Here is a 19,475-nt window from a genome sequence, read left to right as displayed (position 1 = left end):
CTAAGGCTGGGCCAGGTGAGACTGGGAAGGTATTAAGGAAGATAAGTTTCTTTTTGGGGGTGATGAGACATTCTAAAATCAGATAGTAATGAAGATTGTAAAACTCTGTGATTACTAAAAACAACTGAACCGTAGACTTTAAAAGGGTAAATTTTATGGTATGTGAATTACATTTTAATAGTTATTCTAAAATTTACAAACCATGAGCTATATGAGACAACTGAAAGTTTGAATACTGTTATTTGATAATATTAATGTTAATTATACTTGTATGATACTCATATTGTGATTTTGTTTAGAAGGAAAAATACTCCTTATCTATTTGGGATACACATTAAAATATTATAGATAAAATTATATGACATCTTGATTTGCTTCAAATATGGAGAGAGTGGCAGTATAGATGAAACAATATGGCAAATGTTGCTGGATCTGAGTACTCAACATAGTGTTGATTATATTGTTTACTTGTGTATATTTGAAATTTTTTATAATAAAAAGGTAAAAACAAGGCATTTACTAGGATATATGTCAATTCACTGTAGTAAGTTTAATGCTAACATTCCACAATGGCTTATTATAAAAAGTTATCTTAGCACTAACTCTAAAACTCCATAATTCCCGTGAACTTGAAACATTATTCAGAGTCAGTGTGGAATTTCTATGATTTTTGTTGTTGCAATTTAAATGCTTATCTAAAAGAGAAAGGCATTTTGCCACAGCTGTGTCACAGAGCAGGCCTATCATAGTCTCCAGGTCAGGGACACTCTCATTCTCAGCATTCCCCCTGACTAAGTAATCTAGAGCAGGTTCCTCTGAGCCTGTCTAAACACTCAGAAATTATGCAGGAGTGGTGTTGACAAACATTTCCTGTAAAAGACCAGATAGTAAATATTTTAGGTTTTTCAGAGCATATGGTGTCTGTTGCAACTTCTCAACTTTGCTATTAGAGTGTGAAAGCAGCCATAAGTAATATAAATACAAATAAACATGGCTGTATTCCAATAAAACTCTATTTACAAAAACAAGTGGCAGGCCAGACTTGGCTCATAGGCATTATTCGACAAACTCCTGTGTAAGGAGTTATTAGCTCCTGGCAGGATATTAAAAAGCTATGAATATGGTTCAGAATATACACTGATAACAAAAATCATCATGTTGAGAATGCCTGAGGTACAGTACTTACAGGTGTCTGGATCATCATGGCTCGTTGATCTCTCATTGTTCTTACAATGTCTAGTGGATAAACTGGTTGATTGCATTCAATGAGACACATGGCTGTTTCCATAGTAATAAGAACCCCAGTTCTTCCAATCCCAGCACTGAAAAAGGCAAATATGGGGCAAGGATACTATTCTGTTAAACTTCTGTGGATTTTGTGTAGAAAATTAAAGTTTTGAATCATAAAACAGAACAATTTGATTTAATGTTTAATATTAGGAAAGTAGCAAGCCAACTAGAAATTTTGAAAATTGATAAAAATTTCATACAATACAGATTAAAATGGTTTATATCAACACCATCCCCCCATTATTAGCTGTAAAAAATACTATTTTAAAAGTTACATTTCAGTTTTTAAAATATGAACAAGATATAAAAGCTTATTGGAGCAACTTCACTTTAAAATGAAAAATAAAAGTGGAAGGGATCCAAGATGACAATGGAGTAAGTAGAAGATACACCCAGGACCTAATTGGAAGTAGAAGCAAAATACAGAATTATCAACCTGAATGGCCAACTGAAGTCTAGCTGAATAGAAGGCTTATAACCAAGAATTTACAAAAGAAGCCAATGGAGACTGGTAGGAAGTGCAGAGGTGTGAAAAGGGCTGGCCCCAATTCCACAGGCAGTGGCTGAGGTTCTGGAGGAATATCTCAGCTGCAGAGTGTTTCCCCTGATAAGCATGGGATCTGAAATCCAACCCTGGCTCCCCAGCCCAAAGCACCAGAGCCTAGAGGAGGCGCACATATTACATCTGGTTGTGAGTGGCAGTGGGATTTCTGTTCCCACCAGGGAGAGATCGAGTCCATGGAGAGCACTAAAAAACTCAGGAGCAGTCTTAAATGGCCAACACACATAATTTTGTTCATAGCCACTCACCCTAGCTCTTGCCACTCATGCAGGGAGGGCAGAATAGATGAGTCATGTGAGGAGAGACTGGGGTTTGTGGCTCTGGGGACAGAGCTGAGGGAACAATTGCCAGGACCCCCTGTGCTAAGTCACTGTACTGCATGCAGACACCATCTTTCTTGGGTGCAACATGCCTCTCCATGCAGCATCGCTTGGGGAAAGCAACTGCCCCACCATCTGGTCTTCCTGTTGAACCACCCTATGGAGCTCCTGCTCTGCTAAGGATTCAATCAATGGCTTGGGCAATGAGCGGTCTGGCAAATTCAAGGGATGTCAGTGATTGAGTTGTATGACTTAGCGGTGGGGGCCGTTACCTGCCCTCTTTCCTGTGATCCTGACCGGCACCTTCCCCTCACGTAGATCCTCTAGCCCCACTCACTAAGCTCCTGGAGGTCCCACCCTCTTGACTCTTAGTGGTTCCAACCTGCTGAGGTCTGGGCAGAATCCAGGACAGTCTGAATCGTGTGGCTCTGGGGTAGGGTCTAAACCCTCCAACTTCCCCCAAACCTTATAGTACCACCCCATCTCTTGACTCCCAGTGACCCCTTCCTGCTGAGATCAGGCTCTGGCAGAATCTGGGGCAGACTGAGTTGCAATGGCTCTAGGACAGAGGAAATTTTTCCCTTCATTTTCTCGATTGGTGCACACCTTCCCTTCACACAGCTAAATCTTGGTCTGTTTAGCCCACTAAACTCTGCTGGCCCCATCCTGACGACTGCCAGAGACCCTGCTCTACAACCAAGGTATGGGAGTACCCTGTGGGTGGCAGCTAGACTTTGTATATCCTGGGACACATGCTGAGTGCTCTCAGGCCCAACACTGGCACCAAGATTGAACCAGTATAGCCCTGGTCTGTGTGGTTTAGTTGTTTGGAGAGTTGTTCCATGCACCAGAAGGCTGCAGGTTCAATTCCCAGTCTGGGCACATACTAGGTTGTGGGTTCGATCCCCAGTTGGGACACGTAAGGGAGGCAACCGATGTTTCTCTCTTTCTCCATCCCTCTTTAAAATAAAAAATAACCACAATGGGACATTGTTTTTTTTTTTTTTTTTTTAAAGGTTAAAGCCCTATAGATCTGGAGAACTCTTCTCACCTAGTGACTGACTTAAAACCTACTGCATGCAACTTAAGAACCCCCCGAGGCTCTTACAGTGACTGAGCCTAACAGGTACCTGGCAGGAGGAAGTAGGCAGAGGTAGATCTTAAGGTTCCTAGGGATTTTTGCTGACATACCCCTACACCCAGTACAGGTAAAAGTGAGTCTTGGTGCAGAGCTTGATCCTCCAACACACACCTAAGTCCAGAGGAGGCAGCCACAAACTGTGGATCACTCTGTAGTTCCAAACAGGTTGCCCAGGGCTAATCATAGGCAGCTTCTGACATTGACCTGCACCAGAGTCCCTCCCAAGAGGCCCCATAACAAGCACACACAGTGGCCAGCTCCAGACAACACCAGAGAGGATTCATTTAGCTTCATAAGTAGCATATCCAAAGGTAAGTCTTGGTAGGCAGCAAACCCTGCTGAAGTGAATTCCACTTCATGTGGTCAGCATCTGCACGGCAGCTCATACTGTGGTTAGGGTTGATCTTCACAGTCAGCCAGCCTGAGGGTTGACCCCACACATGAACTGGCCAAATAGCAATCAAGAATCAATTACAATAGGAGGGCTTATCCTGTGATGGTATTGGGTAGGGCCATTCCAAGAGAGGTGAGAGAGCTCACTAAATGTGGTAAGAGGGGCCAAAGGCCAGCAAGGAGTACCTTGCTGGGTGGGGGAAAACTAGATCTAATGCTTACATTATTGTATTTCATCAAGTCTAAGATAGCACCAATTGTATAACAAATCTCATTTTCAGAGATGTAAAACTGTAAAAATGACAAGCTTCTAACTCAGTGTAATAAAATATTTTTACTTCTTATGATAAACTTTCTGCCAGTCACATTGGAACATACCCTCTGCTTTCTACCTTCAGAGAACAGTTATGAGTTCGTTCTAACTATAGTGAAAGTCACAATTTAAGAATAAAATAATACTCCCCTTTAAAAATGCCAGCTATTTAAGCATAAAAGACAGAAAAAAAAAATACCTGCAATGAACAACAACAGGTTCTTCCTTGCCGGCCCTCTTATTTCGTACATGACAAACGAAGTTCAGAAAGTCACTGGAATCATCAGGGACACCATGGTCAGGCCAGGCTGTATACTGGATCTGAATGAGTTGACGACTCTCATTTTTCTAAGTGTAAAAGAAAAATTATGCACTTTAATTTAGAAATTATCTTTAAAATATAAATGAATATTCATATCATTTTAATTTTAGAAGTAAAAGAAACTACTCCTACTACCTCTCCCCAAAGTAATAAATATGCACAATAAAACTCAAAATTTCAATAAAAAAGAAAAACATTTTATTTTATTTATTTATTTTTAATATATTTTTTATTGATTTTGTACAGAGAGGAAGGGAGAGAGATAGAGTTAGAAACATTGATGAGAGAGAGTCATCGATCAGCTGCCTCTTGCACACCCCCTACTGGGGATATGCCCACAACCAAGGTACATGCCCTTGACCGGAATCGAACCCGGGACCTTTCAGTCCCCAAGCTGATGCTCTATCCATTGAGCCAAACTGGTCTCCGCAAGAAAAACATTTTATAGAAACAGTTGTATCCATTTCAGTATCCATTACTTGGATCATTCCTCTTCTTATAACTCAATTTCTATATTTGTAAAGTATGTTCAAGATGATAATCAAGTAAACAGACAAAGACAAGTTCTAGAAAAACATTTAAAGAAAACGAAAGAACTGTTGGATGAACAAATATGGCAAAATCAAAACATTTTTTATAAACAAAGTTGAGCTAATTCTAAAAATAAGTGAAATCATGGAAATCAGGAAAATAATTTTTCAAGATAAATGTAGATTAAAAACTGAAGATCAAAAAAGTCGGGGCTTAATTCTTTTTGCCCCGAGGAGTTGGTAGAAAAGAGAAAAAAATTTTGGATTTATACATCTTGACTCTGTCTGTTAAGGTATTTTATTTTATTTTTTATCTTTTTATTTTTATTTTTAATTAATTTATTTTTTTAATATATTTTATTGATTTTTTTGCCCCCCCCCCCCTCCCTCCCACCCATCCCCTCCCTCCCCAGAGTTTTGTGTCCATTGGTTGTACTTATACGAATGTATAAAAGTCCTTCGGTTGATCTATTATCTCCCCCAGATCTTCCTCCCCTCCCTGCTGTAATTTGACACTCTACTTGTTGATATACTGTCTCTATATCTATCTTTTGGTTCATCAGTTTATAATGCTCTTTATTATCAACAAATGAGTGAGGTCATGTGGTGTTTCTCTTTCATTGATTGGCTTATTTCACTCAGCATGATGTTCTCCAATTCCATCCAGGTTGCTGCAAATGATGAGAATTCCTTCTTTTTTATGGCAGCATAGTATTCCATTGTTTAGATGTACCATAGTTTTTGGATGCAATCATCTGCTGACAGACACTTAGGCTGTTTCCAAATTCTGGCTATTGTAGATTGTGCTGCTATGAACATAGGGGTGCATATATCCTTTCTGATTGGTGTTTCTAGTTTCTTGGGATATATTCCTAGAAGTGGGATTACTGGGTCAAATGAGAGTTCCATTTTCAGTTTTTTGAGGAAACTCCACACTGTTCTCCACAGTGGTTGCACCAGTCTGCATTCCCACCAGCAGTGCACGAGGGTTCCTTTTTCTCCGCAACCTCGCCAACACTTGTCGTTTGTCGATTTGTTGATGTTGGCCATTCTGACAGGTGTGAGATGATACCGCATTGTTGTTTTGATTTGCATCTCTCGGACAATTAGTGACTTTGAGCATGTTTTCATGTGCCTTTTGGCCTTCCTTCTGTCTTCTTTTGAAAATGTTCTATTTAGGTCCATTGCCCATTTTTTAATTGGATTATTTATCTTCCTTTTATTTAGTTGTATAAGCTGTTTGTAGATGTTGGAGATTAAACCTTTATCATGGTATCATTTGCAAATATGTTCTCCCACACTGTGGGCTTTCTTGTTGTTTTGTTAATGGTTACTTTTGCTGTAAAAAAGCTTTTTATTTTGATGTAGTCCCATTTGTTTATTTTCTCTTTAGCTTCCATTGCCCTAGGGGTAGTATCAGTGAAGAAGTTCTTTTGGCATACGTCTGAGATTTGCTGCCTGTGGATGCTTCTAGTATTTTTATGGTTTCCCGTCTGATGTTTAAGTCCTGTATCCATTTTGAGTTTATTTTTGTGAATGGTGTAAGTTGGTGATCTAGTTTCATTCTTTTGCATGTGTCTGTCCAATTTTCCCAACACCATTTATTGAAGAAACTGTCTTGACTCCATTGTATATTCGTGCCTCCTTTGTCAAATATTAATTGAGCATAGTGATTTGGATTGATATCTGGGTGCTTGATTTGATTCCATTGATCTATATGTCTGTTCTTGTGCCAGTACCAGGCTGTTTTGAGAACAGTGGCTTTGTAATATAGTTTGAAGTCTGGTATTGAGATCCCTCCTACTTTACTCTTCTTTCTCAGGATTGCTGTGGCTATTCAGGGTCTTTTATTGTTCCAAATGAACTTTTGGAGAGTTCTTTCTAGGTCGGTGAAATATGTCGTTGGTATTTTAATGGGGAGTGCATTGAACCTATAGATTGCTTTAGGAAGTATGGACATTTTGATGATGTTGATCCTACCAACCCATGAACATGGTATGTTCTTCCATCTCCTTCCATCTTCCTCTATCTCTTTTTTCAGTGTCGTGTAGTTTTCCGCATATAGGTCCTTTACTTCCTTAGTTAAATTTATTCCTAGGTATCTTAATTTTTTTGGTGCGATGGTAAATGGAATTGCTTTTTTAGTCTCTGTTTCTGCAGTTTCTCTGTTGGTGTATAGAAAAGCCATGGATTTCTTGGCATTAATTTTGTATCCTGCTACATTGCCAAATTCATTTATTAAGTCAATTAGTTTTTTAATGGAGTCTTTTGGGTTTTTTATGTACAATATCATGTCATCTGCAAATAAGGATAACTTTACTTCTTCTTTTCCAATTTGGATGCCTTTTATTTCCTCCTCTTGTCTAATTGCAATGGCTAGTACTTCCAGTACTATGTCAAACAGGAGTGGTGAGAGTGGGCATCCCTGTCTTGTTCCTGTTCTTAGAGGGAATGGTTTTAGTTTTTGCCCATTGAGTATAATGTTGGCTGTGGGTTTATCATATATAGCTTTTATTATGTTGAGGTATGATCCTTGTACTCCCACCTTGTTAAGAGTTTTTATCAGAAAAGGGTGTTGGATTTTATTGAATGCTTTTTCTGCATCAATTGATATGACTATATGATTTTTATCTTTCAATTTGTTTATGTGATGTATCACGTTTATTGATTTGCGGATATTGTACCATCCTTGCATTCCTGGAATAAATCCTACTTGGTCGTGGTGTATGATCTTTGTGATGTTCTTCTGGAGTCCATTTGCTAGAATTTTGTTGAGGATTTTGACATCCATGTTCATGAGGGATATTGGCCTGTAATTCTCTTTCATTGAGTTGTCTTTATCTGGTTTAGGTATTAGGGTGATGCTGGCTTCATAGAAGGAATTTGGAAGTGTTCCTTCCTCTTGGATTTTTTGGAATAGTCTGAGGAGGATAGTTTTTAGTTCTTCCTTGAATGTTTGGTAAAACTCTCCTGTGAAGCCATCTGGCCCTTGGCTTTTGTTTGCTGGAAGCTTTTTGATGACTGTTTCAATTTCTTCCCAAGTCACTGGTTTATTGAAATTTTTAGATTCTTCCTGATTGAGTTTTGGAAGATTATATTTTTCTAGGAATATGTCCATTTCCTCCAGATTGTTCAGTTTGTTGGAGTAGAGTTGTTCATAGTATTTTGTAACAATCCGTTGTAATATTTCGGTGGGGTCTGTTGTTATTTCACCTCTTTCATTTCTGATTTTGTTTATTTGGGTCTTCTCTCTTTGTTTCTTGGTTAGTCTGGCTAGAGGTCCATCTATCTTGTTTATCCTTTCAAAGAACCAGCTCTTGGTTTTGTTGATCTTATGTATTGTTTCTTTGGTCTCTCTGTCATTTATCTGTGCTCTGATTTTTGTTATTTCCTTCCTTCTACTTACACTGGGCTTTTCTTGTTGCTCTTTTTCTAACTCTATGAGTTGTAGAGTTAGATAATTTGTTACACTTTTTTCTAGTTTTTTGCAATAGGCTTGTAAGGATATGAACTTCCCTCTCAAAACTGCTTTTGCTGTGTCCCATAGATTTTGGATTGTTGTGTTTTCATTGTCATTTGTTTCCAGGATGTTTTTAATTTCTTCCTTGATTTCTCTGGTAACCCAGTCCTTGTTTAATAGCATGCTGTTTAGTCTCCATGTGTATGATTTCTTTGGATTATTTTTATTGTAGTTAATTTCCAGTTTTATGCCATTATGGCCTGAGAAGATGCTTGATATGATTTCTATCTTCTTGAATTTGAAGAGACTTTGCCTATGTCCCAAAATGTGGTCTATCTTTGAGAATGTCCTATGTGCACTTGAGAAGAATGTATATTCTGTGGCTTTGGGGTGCAGTGTTCTGAAGATGTCAATTAATTCCATCTGGTCTAGTGAGTCATTTAGGATTGATATTTCTTTGCTGATTTTTTGTTTAGATGATTTGTCGAAGGGTGACAGTGGGGTATTAAAATCTCCTACTATGATTGTATTGCTGTTAATCTCTCCCTAATGACCTCTAGCAGTTTTTTTTATGTATTTGGGTGCTCCCGTATTGGGTGCATATATATTTACCAGGGTTATTTCTTCTTGTTTGATTGCTCCCTTTAGTATTATGAAGTGGCCTTCATTGTCTCTTGTTATGTCCTTCACTCTGAGATCTAATTTGTCAGATATAAGTATTGCTACCCCAGCTTTCTTTTCATTTCCATTTGCCTGGAAAACCTTTTTCCATCCCTTCACCCTCAATCTGTGTGCATCTCTTTTTCTGAGGTGGGTTTCTTGTAGACAACAGATGTATGGGTCTTGTTTTCTTATCCAATCTGTTACCCTATGTCTTTTGATTGGAGCATTTAAACCATTTACATTTAATGTTATAAATGATAGGTACTCATTTGATGCCATTTTTAATCTATACCCCTGTGTTCCTTCTTTGCTTCCTATTTCTTTATTTTTACAGTAGACCCTTTAGCATTTCTTGCATTGCTGGTTTGGTGGAGATAAATTCCTTTAGTCTTTTTTTGTCTGTGAAGCTCCTGATTTCCCCTTCAATTTTGATTGATAGTCTCGCTGGGTACAGTATTCTTGGATTTAGACCCTTCATTTGCATGACTTTGTATATTTCATCCCATTCCCTTCTGGCCTGATAAGTTTCTGTTGAGAAATCAATTGTTAGTCTGATGGGGGTTCCTTTATATGTAACTTTCTGTCTCTCTCTGGCTGCTTTTAAGATTCTAATTTTGTCATCGGTGTTTGCCAATTTAATTATAATATGTCTTGGCGTCAGTCTTCTGGCATCCATTTTGCTTGGGACTCTGCGAGCATCTTGGATTTGTGTGGGTTTTTTCTTCTCTATCTCAGGAAAATTTTCTGTCATTATTTCTTGAAATACGTTTTCCATATCTACCTCGGTTTTCTTTCCTTCCAGAACCCCTATTATTCGAATATTGTTTTGTTTTGCATTGTCCCAAAGCTCCCGTAGGCTCTCCTCCTGCTTTTTAATTTTTTTTTCTAGAAGCTGCTCTAATTGGGTAATTTTTTCCATCTTGTCTTCTAGCTCACTGATGCGATCCTCTGCTTCTTCTAGTCTGCTCTTGATGCTTTCTATTGAGTTCTTCATAGTAGCGATGTCATTTTTCATTTCATCTTGAGTCATCTTCATTTCCTCTTGTTTTTTTTTTCATTTCCTCTTGGGTCTTACTCATATTGTCAAATTTGTCTTTCATTCTTTTTAGACATCTTAAGATCATTACTCTGAATTCTTGCTCTGGTAGATTGCTTGCCTCTATATCGTTTACTTCCTTTTCTGGTGAAGCCTGCTTTTCTTTCATATGCGGGCTGTTTTTTGGTCTCCCCATGATCTAGGATGTCTGGTTGTGTAGTTCTCGCTCTCCTGCTTTGATTTAAAGGCACAAAATACAACACAACCAGGTACAACACACAAGGCACTGAATAGAAATGTGTTTGTGATATTAATAACCACCAATAAGGGTGACTAGAACCCAGCTAACAAAAACATACAATCAAACAAAAAGCATAGGGAAATCAATCTTATAAAAGAAAAGCATACAACTTCAGTAAAGTTAACATTCAACATACAACTTCAAAGAGTTAGAGAGAAAGACTGTTTTGTTTTTTTTGTTTTGTTTTGTTTTTAGGACAACTGCGAGGGAGGTGTGAATGGGTTTGGAGAAGGTAGTTGGAAATTAGATATATACAAGTAGGGTGAAATTTTAGAAGGGGGTAGACAGAAGGAATGGGGGAAATCTAGAGCAGGAAAGGGTTAAGATAAACAGGGTATCAAAGGAAAAGATTGGAAATAGGGTGAAGGCATAAAGGTAGGGTTGACATAGAATAAAGCGTTGGAGAAAGAAGGATAGATAAAGACTGTAGAACAGTAATCCTGAAACTAAAAAAAAAAAAAATCTATCTATCTATCTATTGTATCTATCTATCTATCTATCTATATATATAATCAAATGAAATAAAAATAATAAAAATAAACAAAAGAAAATAAGATGAAAAAGGTAAATTAGTAGTAGTAATAATGTTGATTACATATACAATGTAATAATTGTCAAGATAAAATCAAGTGAGGAAAAAGAAAAAAAATAGTTTCTTGAGTAAACCTTGCAAATAATGAAAACAAAAATAAAAAACAAAAATTTAAAAATTAAAAAAAAATAATAAAATTTAAAAAATTTAATTAAAATTTGCAGTAATGAAGGTCATTCGCTTCCTCTATTGTTATGATCCAGTGCTGATTTCTAGGCAGGTTTTGCTTTGTTTTTAATTACACTAGAGTCTATTTGTGAATTAGCCTCTGGGGGCAGTGTTTCTAGGTTGACTTCCAGACTCTAGTCTAGAGCCTCTCCAGCACCCCCTCCCCCCCTCTGCTGAAGCTGGAACTACGGAGGGGGGGAGGGGGCAGGTCCGAGCAACTGGAATCTTCCGCAACTCTCCGATATCCCTCCGAGCCGGATCCAAATGTGTTGCTCTTTAGATATCTCCCCTGTTAGGAGCCCCGTCCACTTTCAAGGGTGACAACAGCCCAACAGCGGGGGCTTCTACTTGTAATCACCGCCCTTGTCCTCCAGCTTCTGCGAGCGTGCTCTGTGCGTGCAGGCTTTTTGTTTTCGCTGCGAGTGCTCTCCACCCTCTCCATGCGAAATCTGACCTTTTCGCTGAGCAGTGGGGCAATCCTGTGAGGGCAGGTGTTTGCGCCGCCTGGGATCCGCGTTCTGGGGGTCACAGATGCTTGGTGGTCGCTGCGGCTGTGGATATTTAGGCCTCTGACACGATCCTATCTTCCTCTCAAGATGGTGAGGTTTCCCCGTCCAAGCCGGTAGGTAGCTCTGGGCAGGGACACAGCCCTCGTGGGTGCTTCCCTGTGAGGGGCACCTCTGTCAGCAGCCCCCCAGCAGTTTCTTCTGGTGTTCACTGTCTCCCAGCTTGCCGATAAACACTCACAGCAAAAGACCCTCAGTTGCTCTCTCTTTCTGCTTCGGGAGAGGGCTCAGAATCCGCCCTTCTATTCTTCTGCCATCTTACCTCCCTGTTAAGGTATTTTAGAACCTCACTTTCTTTAGTTACAAATGAAACAACATCTACACTTCAAAGAGAGTGTAGATATGTTGAAAAAATCCTAGAAGAGAATCAGCTTATGCTCAATAATTGATAGTTACAGTCATTCAACAATATGAAATCTGGTTACTGCCATTTACATTAAGGGGCATTTCTAGAAAAGACCATGAAAGTAAAAGTTAAGAAAATGACCTATGTGCCCAGCTAGTGTGCCTCAGTAGTTGAATGTCAACCTATGAACCAGGAAGTCACAGTTTGATTACAGTCAGGTCCAGGTTGCTAGGAAGCGTGCAGGAGGCAGCTGATCAATGATTCTCAACATTGATGTTTCTATTTCTCTCTCCCTCTCCCTTCCTGTCTGAAATCAATGAAAAAATATTTTTAATAAAAGAAAGGGACTGATAAAAGAATTCCCAATGATACCACAGTATAATGTAATAATGGATTTTTCAGAATCCTTAACAATATAGAATGAATGAAAAGCATCTAATATACACCGAGTGGCCAGATTATTATGCATTCAGAGATCATAATAATCTGGCCACTCAGTGTATATAGATTACTTCTGATTACTATTAAAAAAAAAATTTGCCCTGGCCTGTGTTTCTCATTAGTTACAGTGTCAGCCTGTGCACTGAGGGGTCACAGGTTTGATTCCTGGTCAGGGCACATACCTTGGTTGCAGGTTTTATTCACAGCACGGACCAGAGAGAGTGAGGCAGGCAACCAATTGATTTATCTCAAGACACGTTGTTTTTCTCTCTCTCCCTCCCTTGCTCTCCCCCTTCCACTCTTTCTAAAAGTCAATGGAAAAAACATCCTTGGGTGAGGATTAACAACAAAAACAACAAACCAAAAAGGGGGGATTTAATAGTACCAATAACCTAGAAGAATGGGTCATGTAAAAATCATATTTTAATTAGTTTTGGGATAGTGTTTGTCTCTATCTCTCTACCCAAGTATGTATGTGTTTACATGATAGCAAATTTATTTTCTTTTATTTCACCCCATCATTTAAAAAAAAATCTTTATTTTTCATATTATTAAAGATGTCCCTCTTTTTCCCCCCATAGCTCCCCTCTACCCGGTTCCCATTCCACCACAGGCCCTAGCCACCCCACTGTCCGCATCCATAGGTACTGCATACATGCATGTAAGATCTTTGTCCAATCTCTTCCTCACCTTCCTAAAATCCTTTCCCCTGAGAATTGTTTGTCTGCTCCATTTCCATGTCCGAATCTCTTACATTCACCAGTTTATTCTGTTCATCAAATTTTTTTATTCATTTGATTTTTAGATTCACTTGTTGATATATACGTATTTGTTGTCACTTTGTTGTTCATGGTTTTTTTTTTTTTTTTTTTTTTTTAATCTTTACCTTTTTCTTCCTCTTCTTAAAGAATACCCTTCAGCCTTTCATAAAATACTGGTTTGGTGGTGAACTCCTTTAGTTTTTTCTTGTTTTCATCTGACCTTCAATTCTAAACGATAGCTTTGCTAGGTAAAGTAATCTTGGTTGTAGTTTCTTGCTATTCATCATTTTGAATATTTCTTGCCACTCCCTCTGGCCTGCAAAGTTTCTGTTGAGAAATCAGCTGACAGTCGTATGGGTAATCCCTTGTAGGTAACTGTTTTTTCTCTTACTGCTTTTAAGATTCTCTCTTTGCATTTTGCCCTTGACATTTTAATTATGATGTGTCTTGGTGTGGTCCTCTTTGGATTCCTCTTGTTTGGAGTTCTCTGAGCTTTCAGGACTTGCAAGTCTATTTCTTTCACCAGGTGGAGTAAGTTTTCTGTCATTATTTCTTCAAATAGGTTTTCAATATTTTGCTCTCTCTCTTATTCTGGCACTCTCATTATTTGGATATTGGTACATTTAAGGTTGTCCCAGAGGCTCCTTACATGATCTTCATATTTTTGGATCCTTTTTTCTTTTTGCTCTTCTGGTTGGGTGTTTTCTTCTTCCTTGTATTTAAAATCATTGATTTGATTCTCAGAATCCTATAGTCTACTATTGAATCCCTGTATATTATTCTTTATTTCAGTCAATGTATATTTAATTTCTGACTGGTCCTTTTCCATTTTTTTTTTTTTTTTTACATTCTCACCAAGATCCTTGAAGGTCTTACTAGGTTCCTCCAATGTTTCTAGATGATTCTTGCGTAACCTTATAACTGTGGTTTTGAACTCTATATCCAGTAGTTTGCTTTCTTCCATTTCTTTCATTTGTGCCATGTTTCTTTGTCTCTGCATTTTGGCTGCAACCCTGTATTTATTTCTATGTATTGGTTAGTTGCTAAGTCTCCTTGAGTTGATAGAGTAATCGAAGTCCTGTGGGGCCCAGGGGATCAGCCTCCCCAATCACACTCTTGGTACACCCCTTTGTGAGTTGTGTGCACAGTCTTGTTATAGTTGAGCCTTGATTGCTGTTGATATCACTGGGAGGAATTGACCTCTGGGCCAATTGGCTGTGAGGACCAGATGTGTCTATAATGGAAGAGCTGCTGTGCAGGAAACACCCTTTTGGGGCAGGACTTGCTTCAATGGGGCTTTGGTGCTCACTGAACATGCCCCTTTAGCGTGTCGCTTATGGATGTGAAGAGTTGTAATCTGGTATGGTCTTGCACTGACCATTGGGAACACTGGCTCTTGAATCTCCAAGGAGGTGCAAAGTCTGCCACTGCCTGGGGCCACTCAGCAGGAGCTACAGAGAGATCTGCAGATTCCTCCTCTTTTTATCGGAAGTTCCCAGACGATGCCCAGCTATGAAGAAAGGCAGGCTGGTGTGACCTTGGGCCTTCTTTTGATAGCTTTGGCTCCCTGACCCAGCTGCAGCTTGTTTGACAGGTTTTAGACTGAGAAAGGACAGGCCATTCATATGCAAAAGTCACTGAGCACAGCTTGGATGGGGTTGTAAATTGGGTAGGGCGGGGGGGCTCAGGTAATCCCCAGGGTGGAGCAAACAGCAATAGTTACCAGTTAGCCCTGCACCAAGGAGGTCCCAGCACAGGAACAATGACCATTGCAAGCACCTCAGTCTGGAAGAAGGCTGCCCCTGCATTCCTGCCCCAATGCCAGACAGTCCAGTTTCTCCCCGTATGTGTCTGGGCTCCCCCAAGTCTCACCAGCACTGGAGCTCATAGCAAGCAGGAGCTTGCATCTTCCTCCTGATTAAAAAAGTGGCAGACTTGGGTGCCAGCCTATTCTGTGTCTCCGTACTTCTTACCAGTCTCAATGTACAACTACCTCTCTAGTTGTAGTACTTCCACTCAGCCATTTTTTCCATGGTTCTAGATGATAGTTGCTATGTATTTTAGCTGTAATTCTGATGTGGTTGTGGGACGCAACAAGTACAATTGTTTACCTATGCCATCATCTTGGTTCTCTCAGCAAATTTATTTTCTTAATTACATTTGGGCCACACTTTAGGAACTAATTTTCGTCTTAGTCTAGTTTTGATGTACTCAGGTTTGTAAAGAAAAGGCACTACAGTATATAAAACTGTTGTGAATAATCTATATATGGAGTACAATAAAGAGACTATGCTGAAGATATCAGTATTAGTCTATGTAACTATTTATAACCTCTCATATCTACTTGAGAAAATGAAGAAATATCTTACTGACTTGCCTTGTTATATCAGTGGTCAGCAAACTCATTAGTCAACAGAACCAAGTATCAACAGTACAATGATTGAAATTTCTTTTGAGAACCAAATTTTTTTAAACTTAAACTTCTTCTAATGCCACTTCTTCAAAATTGACTCGCCCAGGCCGTGATATTTTGTGGAAGAGTCATACTCAAGGGGCCAAAGAGCCGCATGCAGCTTGCGAGCCGCAGTTTTCAGACCACGGTGTTAGAGTATGAGCTATATAGTATATAATCCTAAACACTAAATTCATTCTGATGGAATCTCTAGCCCATAAGGTTTTGGAACAATTCAATTTTTAATTTCTTATAACTTTACCTTTAATCAATGTCAGATTGCTTTAATATAAGTCATCACAACATCTAGCTCCTCCTTTTTTGGTAAGGCTCTACCTTTCTGTGTTCCTTTAATCATACTCAGGGGGGTGGAAGGTAATAGATTTCTCATTTCCAACGGGATAGGCCTGGGTCTTCACAGTTTGTTTGTTCTTCTCTAGCAATTGCTTCTTCTCACAGCGCCCTTCAAAACCAAAGGTGGCAGGGGAATATCTAGTTGCAGGCAGTAAAAGTGGGATACTGTTTCTAGCAGACTGACAGCAATACCACTTACCACAGAGATTTTCCAATTGGCTTATTAAGCCATCATTTATTAATCAGTTTCTATTTCTGGATCTGGATTTGAAAGCTAAGGAGAGTGACTCAGGTGGCAAGAAGAAGAAGAACAATCAGAAAGCTATGATGGCCTGGCTGGCATGGCTCAGTGGTTGAGCATTGACCTATAAACCAGGAGGTCTTGGTTCGATTCCCTCTGAGGCCATATGCCTGAGTTTCAGGCTCGATCCCCCAGTGTGGGGCATGCAGGAGGTAGCCAATCAATAATTCTTTCTCATCACTGATGTCTCTCTTTCTCTCTCCCCCCTCCCCCCTTGTCCATTCCTTGCTGAAATACATAAAAATATATTTTAAAAAAAAGAAATATATGATCTATCTGCTGTAGGAGGGTCCTGCCTATGATCTTTCCTCCTTATACTAAGGAGACTAAAATTTCTCTCCTGTAGTCTCTTCAAAAAGAGGACTAATTTGATAACTTACAATTAATTGCTCTTTCCATTTCCACAGTTGTACTCAAATACTTGATTAATATTATTTGGAGGCAAAAAAATCATATTAACCAAAAACATCTAATGTACACTTTTTATGAGTATGCATAGCTGCTTTTTTAAAAATATATTTTTATTGATTTCAGAGAGAAATCTAAAACTAAATATCCTTAGTTTTAAGAGTAATAAGTATTTATTTACTAGATTATTTTCTCACTGACCACTTATAATTAACTATAGAAATTGGAAATTTATTATAGAAAGAAAATCCACTTCATAAGATTCCAAAGTATCTCCCAAATCAAATAGTTCAATAATGAAAAATAATATTTTTTAGTAACCAGAACTCAGACTGAAAACATTTTCAGCTTTCAAAGTCTTCACCTTGAACATAACAGTTCTAATGAACGGTAGCTATTTTGCTTCCCACCTCTTGGTTAAATAGTGTCATCTTCCTGAAGATATATGCAGTGTTTCCTTCTTCCGAGTGGCAGGTGACTTGGTAGCACCCATAGGATGAACTTCCTGTGGGATCTGGCCAATATTGGTGGCACTTCACCTAAAATCAATAGATTAAAAATATATTAAAAATTATAATATAACTTTCAAATTTACAGAAAAGTTACAAGAAAAATTTAATAAACTTTCATACATACTGCACCTAGTTCTGTCAATTATTAACATTTCTTTGTCATTTTTTTCTCTTTGTAATAATCTGTTTGGATATATTTTGACACTGCAAATATCCTGTATACAATAAGCTTTTATTCAATGTTTTACCATGTATGATGAATTCTTGCCTGAACCAACTATTACTATGAGAATGGCAAAATGCTGCACTAATTTTAATCTTTTTGGATTTAAGTTAACAATGAGAAAGAATCTTCAACTAAAATGCCAAATGCAATCCATTTATTTTCACAATTAGAATTAAAAACACACACACAGCTTTATTGATATAAAATTCACCCATTTAAAGTACACAATCCAGCTTCCAGTCAACAGGGCAGTATAGGTAAATGCTGTGCTCACTTCCTCCCATAACTACATCAAAATTACAACTAAACTACAAAACAACTTTCATTCAGAATTGCCTGAAGCCTAGCCGAACAAAAGTCAAATAACTAAGGATATACAGACATCATGTCTAGACTGGTAGGAGGGGCAGAGATGCAGAATGGGCTGGTACCACATCCACATGTAACAATTAAAAATCAAGAGGGAGCCGAAACTGCTTTGGCTCAGTGGATAGAGCGTTGGCCTGCGGACTGAAGGGTCCTGGGTTTGATTCTGATCAAGGGCATGTACCTTGTTTGCAGGCACATCCCCAGTGGGGACGGAGTGGGGGGGGAGGTGCAAGAGGCAGCTGATAGATGATTCTCTCTCATCAATGTTTCTAACTATCTCTCTCCCTTCCTCTCTGTAAAATATATTTTAAAACAATCAAGAGGGATATTGGGGCTATGGAGGGACCCCCTGAGGAGCAAGGGGTCTCAGTGCCACACCAAGCTCCTGACCAGTGTTTCAGTACTGGAAGAGAAGTCCCCTTAACTTTTGCCTGTAAAAACCAGCGGGGATTGTGGTTGAGTAAGACAGAGAAAGGGGTCCTGGGTTCGATTAAATTGGTAAATTGGCCTTATATAATAGGTGTCTTGTAGGGCCCTATAACACAGATTTCCCGATCATCCAAGCTGCTCCAGGTACGCTCCCATGTGGGCTAAGTACACCTTCCTGTTGTAGTTGAACCTTGATCCCTCTCTTTTAAAAATTTAAGTTGACTTAGTAATTTTTTCTATCACCAGGCGTTCCTCTTAAAGGGCCCACACAGGGACTTACCTGGACTCACAGAAACTTGAAAGGCACCAGGGACACACAGGGAAGAACTGAGTGGTCCAGTGAAGGCTGGCAGGGCAGTTTTCTCCCAGGTAGAAGTGCTGGCAGAGACCCTCGTTTCTTTACTGAGCCTTCCCTCCATAGAGCCAGAAGGTGGTGCCATATCTGAGTCTCCATCCATCTGGCTAACACTGTTGTGACTCTATGAGACCACCCCACCCAACTTGTGGGCCCACCCAATCTCTTTCCAGTGCCTTTTCCATATAAACAAATTTCCCAAAATCTCTCAAATAAGCAGCATCTGGCCTCAGTGTGCCCCTCTTGCTAAGTGGCATTAGTCCTGGCACTAGAGGCAGCTTGCCTTGGTTAGCAGCTTGGCCTCTCCTGGGCACCTCTAAACTCAGGACAAGTAGTAGCCACCTGCAAATCACTTTGTGCTCAGGTCTGGTGACCCTAGGCAGGGCATAGTCTGCACCAGGTGAATAGCTTCAGAAAACGTCAAAGCACCACCCACCCAACTACCTTCACAAGTAACACACTCAAGGTGTGGACCCAGCAGGCATCAGAGCCCTACTGTAAAGACTGGTCTGTGGGGTCTGCCCCTGCACAGCTGATCCTGCAAGTTGGTCAGAGTGAGTCCTTGCAGCCAAGTGGTTTGGGCATAGATCCTCTGAGGTGCCAACAGCAATCAAGATTCAACTACAACAGGAGAGTGTACTTAGCCCACATGGGAGCGTACCTGGAGCAGCTTGGATGATCGGGAAATCTGTGTTATAGGGCCCTATAAGACACCTATTACATAAGGCCAATTTACCAAGCCTGGGAGACATAACAGCCCGACTTGTTACATAGAAAAAAACACAGGGAGGCAGCCAAAATGAGGATATAAAGGAACATGTCCCAAATGAAAAACAGAATAAAACTCCAGAAAGAGAACTAAAC

The 19,475-nt window shown here is 39.4% G+C and overlaps 1 protein-coding gene across 10 annotated transcripts in view; it reads right to left on the bottom strand.

Annotated features, from left to right (window-relative positions):
• The window catches only part of PTPN4 (protein tyrosine phosphatase non-receptor type 4), a 180,504-nt gene that overhangs the window by 14,976 nt on the left and 146,053 nt on the right, over positions 1–19,475 (bottom strand). For all 10 annotated transcript variants that reach the window (XM_036421183.2, XM_036421186.2, XM_045575725.1 and 7 more), the window contains 3 exons: positions 17,131–17,259; positions 4,219–4,367; positions 1,187–1,322 (listed from right to left, as the gene is read on the bottom strand). In XM_036421183.2, the coding sequence (XP_036277076.1) occupies positions 1,187–1,322; positions 4,219–4,367; positions 17,131–17,259 (414 nt within the window). The remainder of the gene's footprint in view (positions 1–1,186; positions 1,323–4,218; positions 4,368–17,130; positions 17,260–19,475) is intronic.

The sequence above is a fragment of the Pipistrellus kuhlii genome, unplaced genomic scaffold (assembly GCF_014108245.1).
Source record: "Pipistrellus kuhlii isolate mPipKuh1 unplaced genomic scaffold, mPipKuh1.p scaffold_m20_p_7, whole genome shotgun sequence".
Taxonomy (NCBI): domain Eukaryota; kingdom Metazoa; phylum Chordata; class Mammalia; order Chiroptera; family Vespertilionidae; genus Pipistrellus; species Pipistrellus kuhlii.
This window is presented reverse-complemented; position numbering and strand designations above follow the sequence as displayed.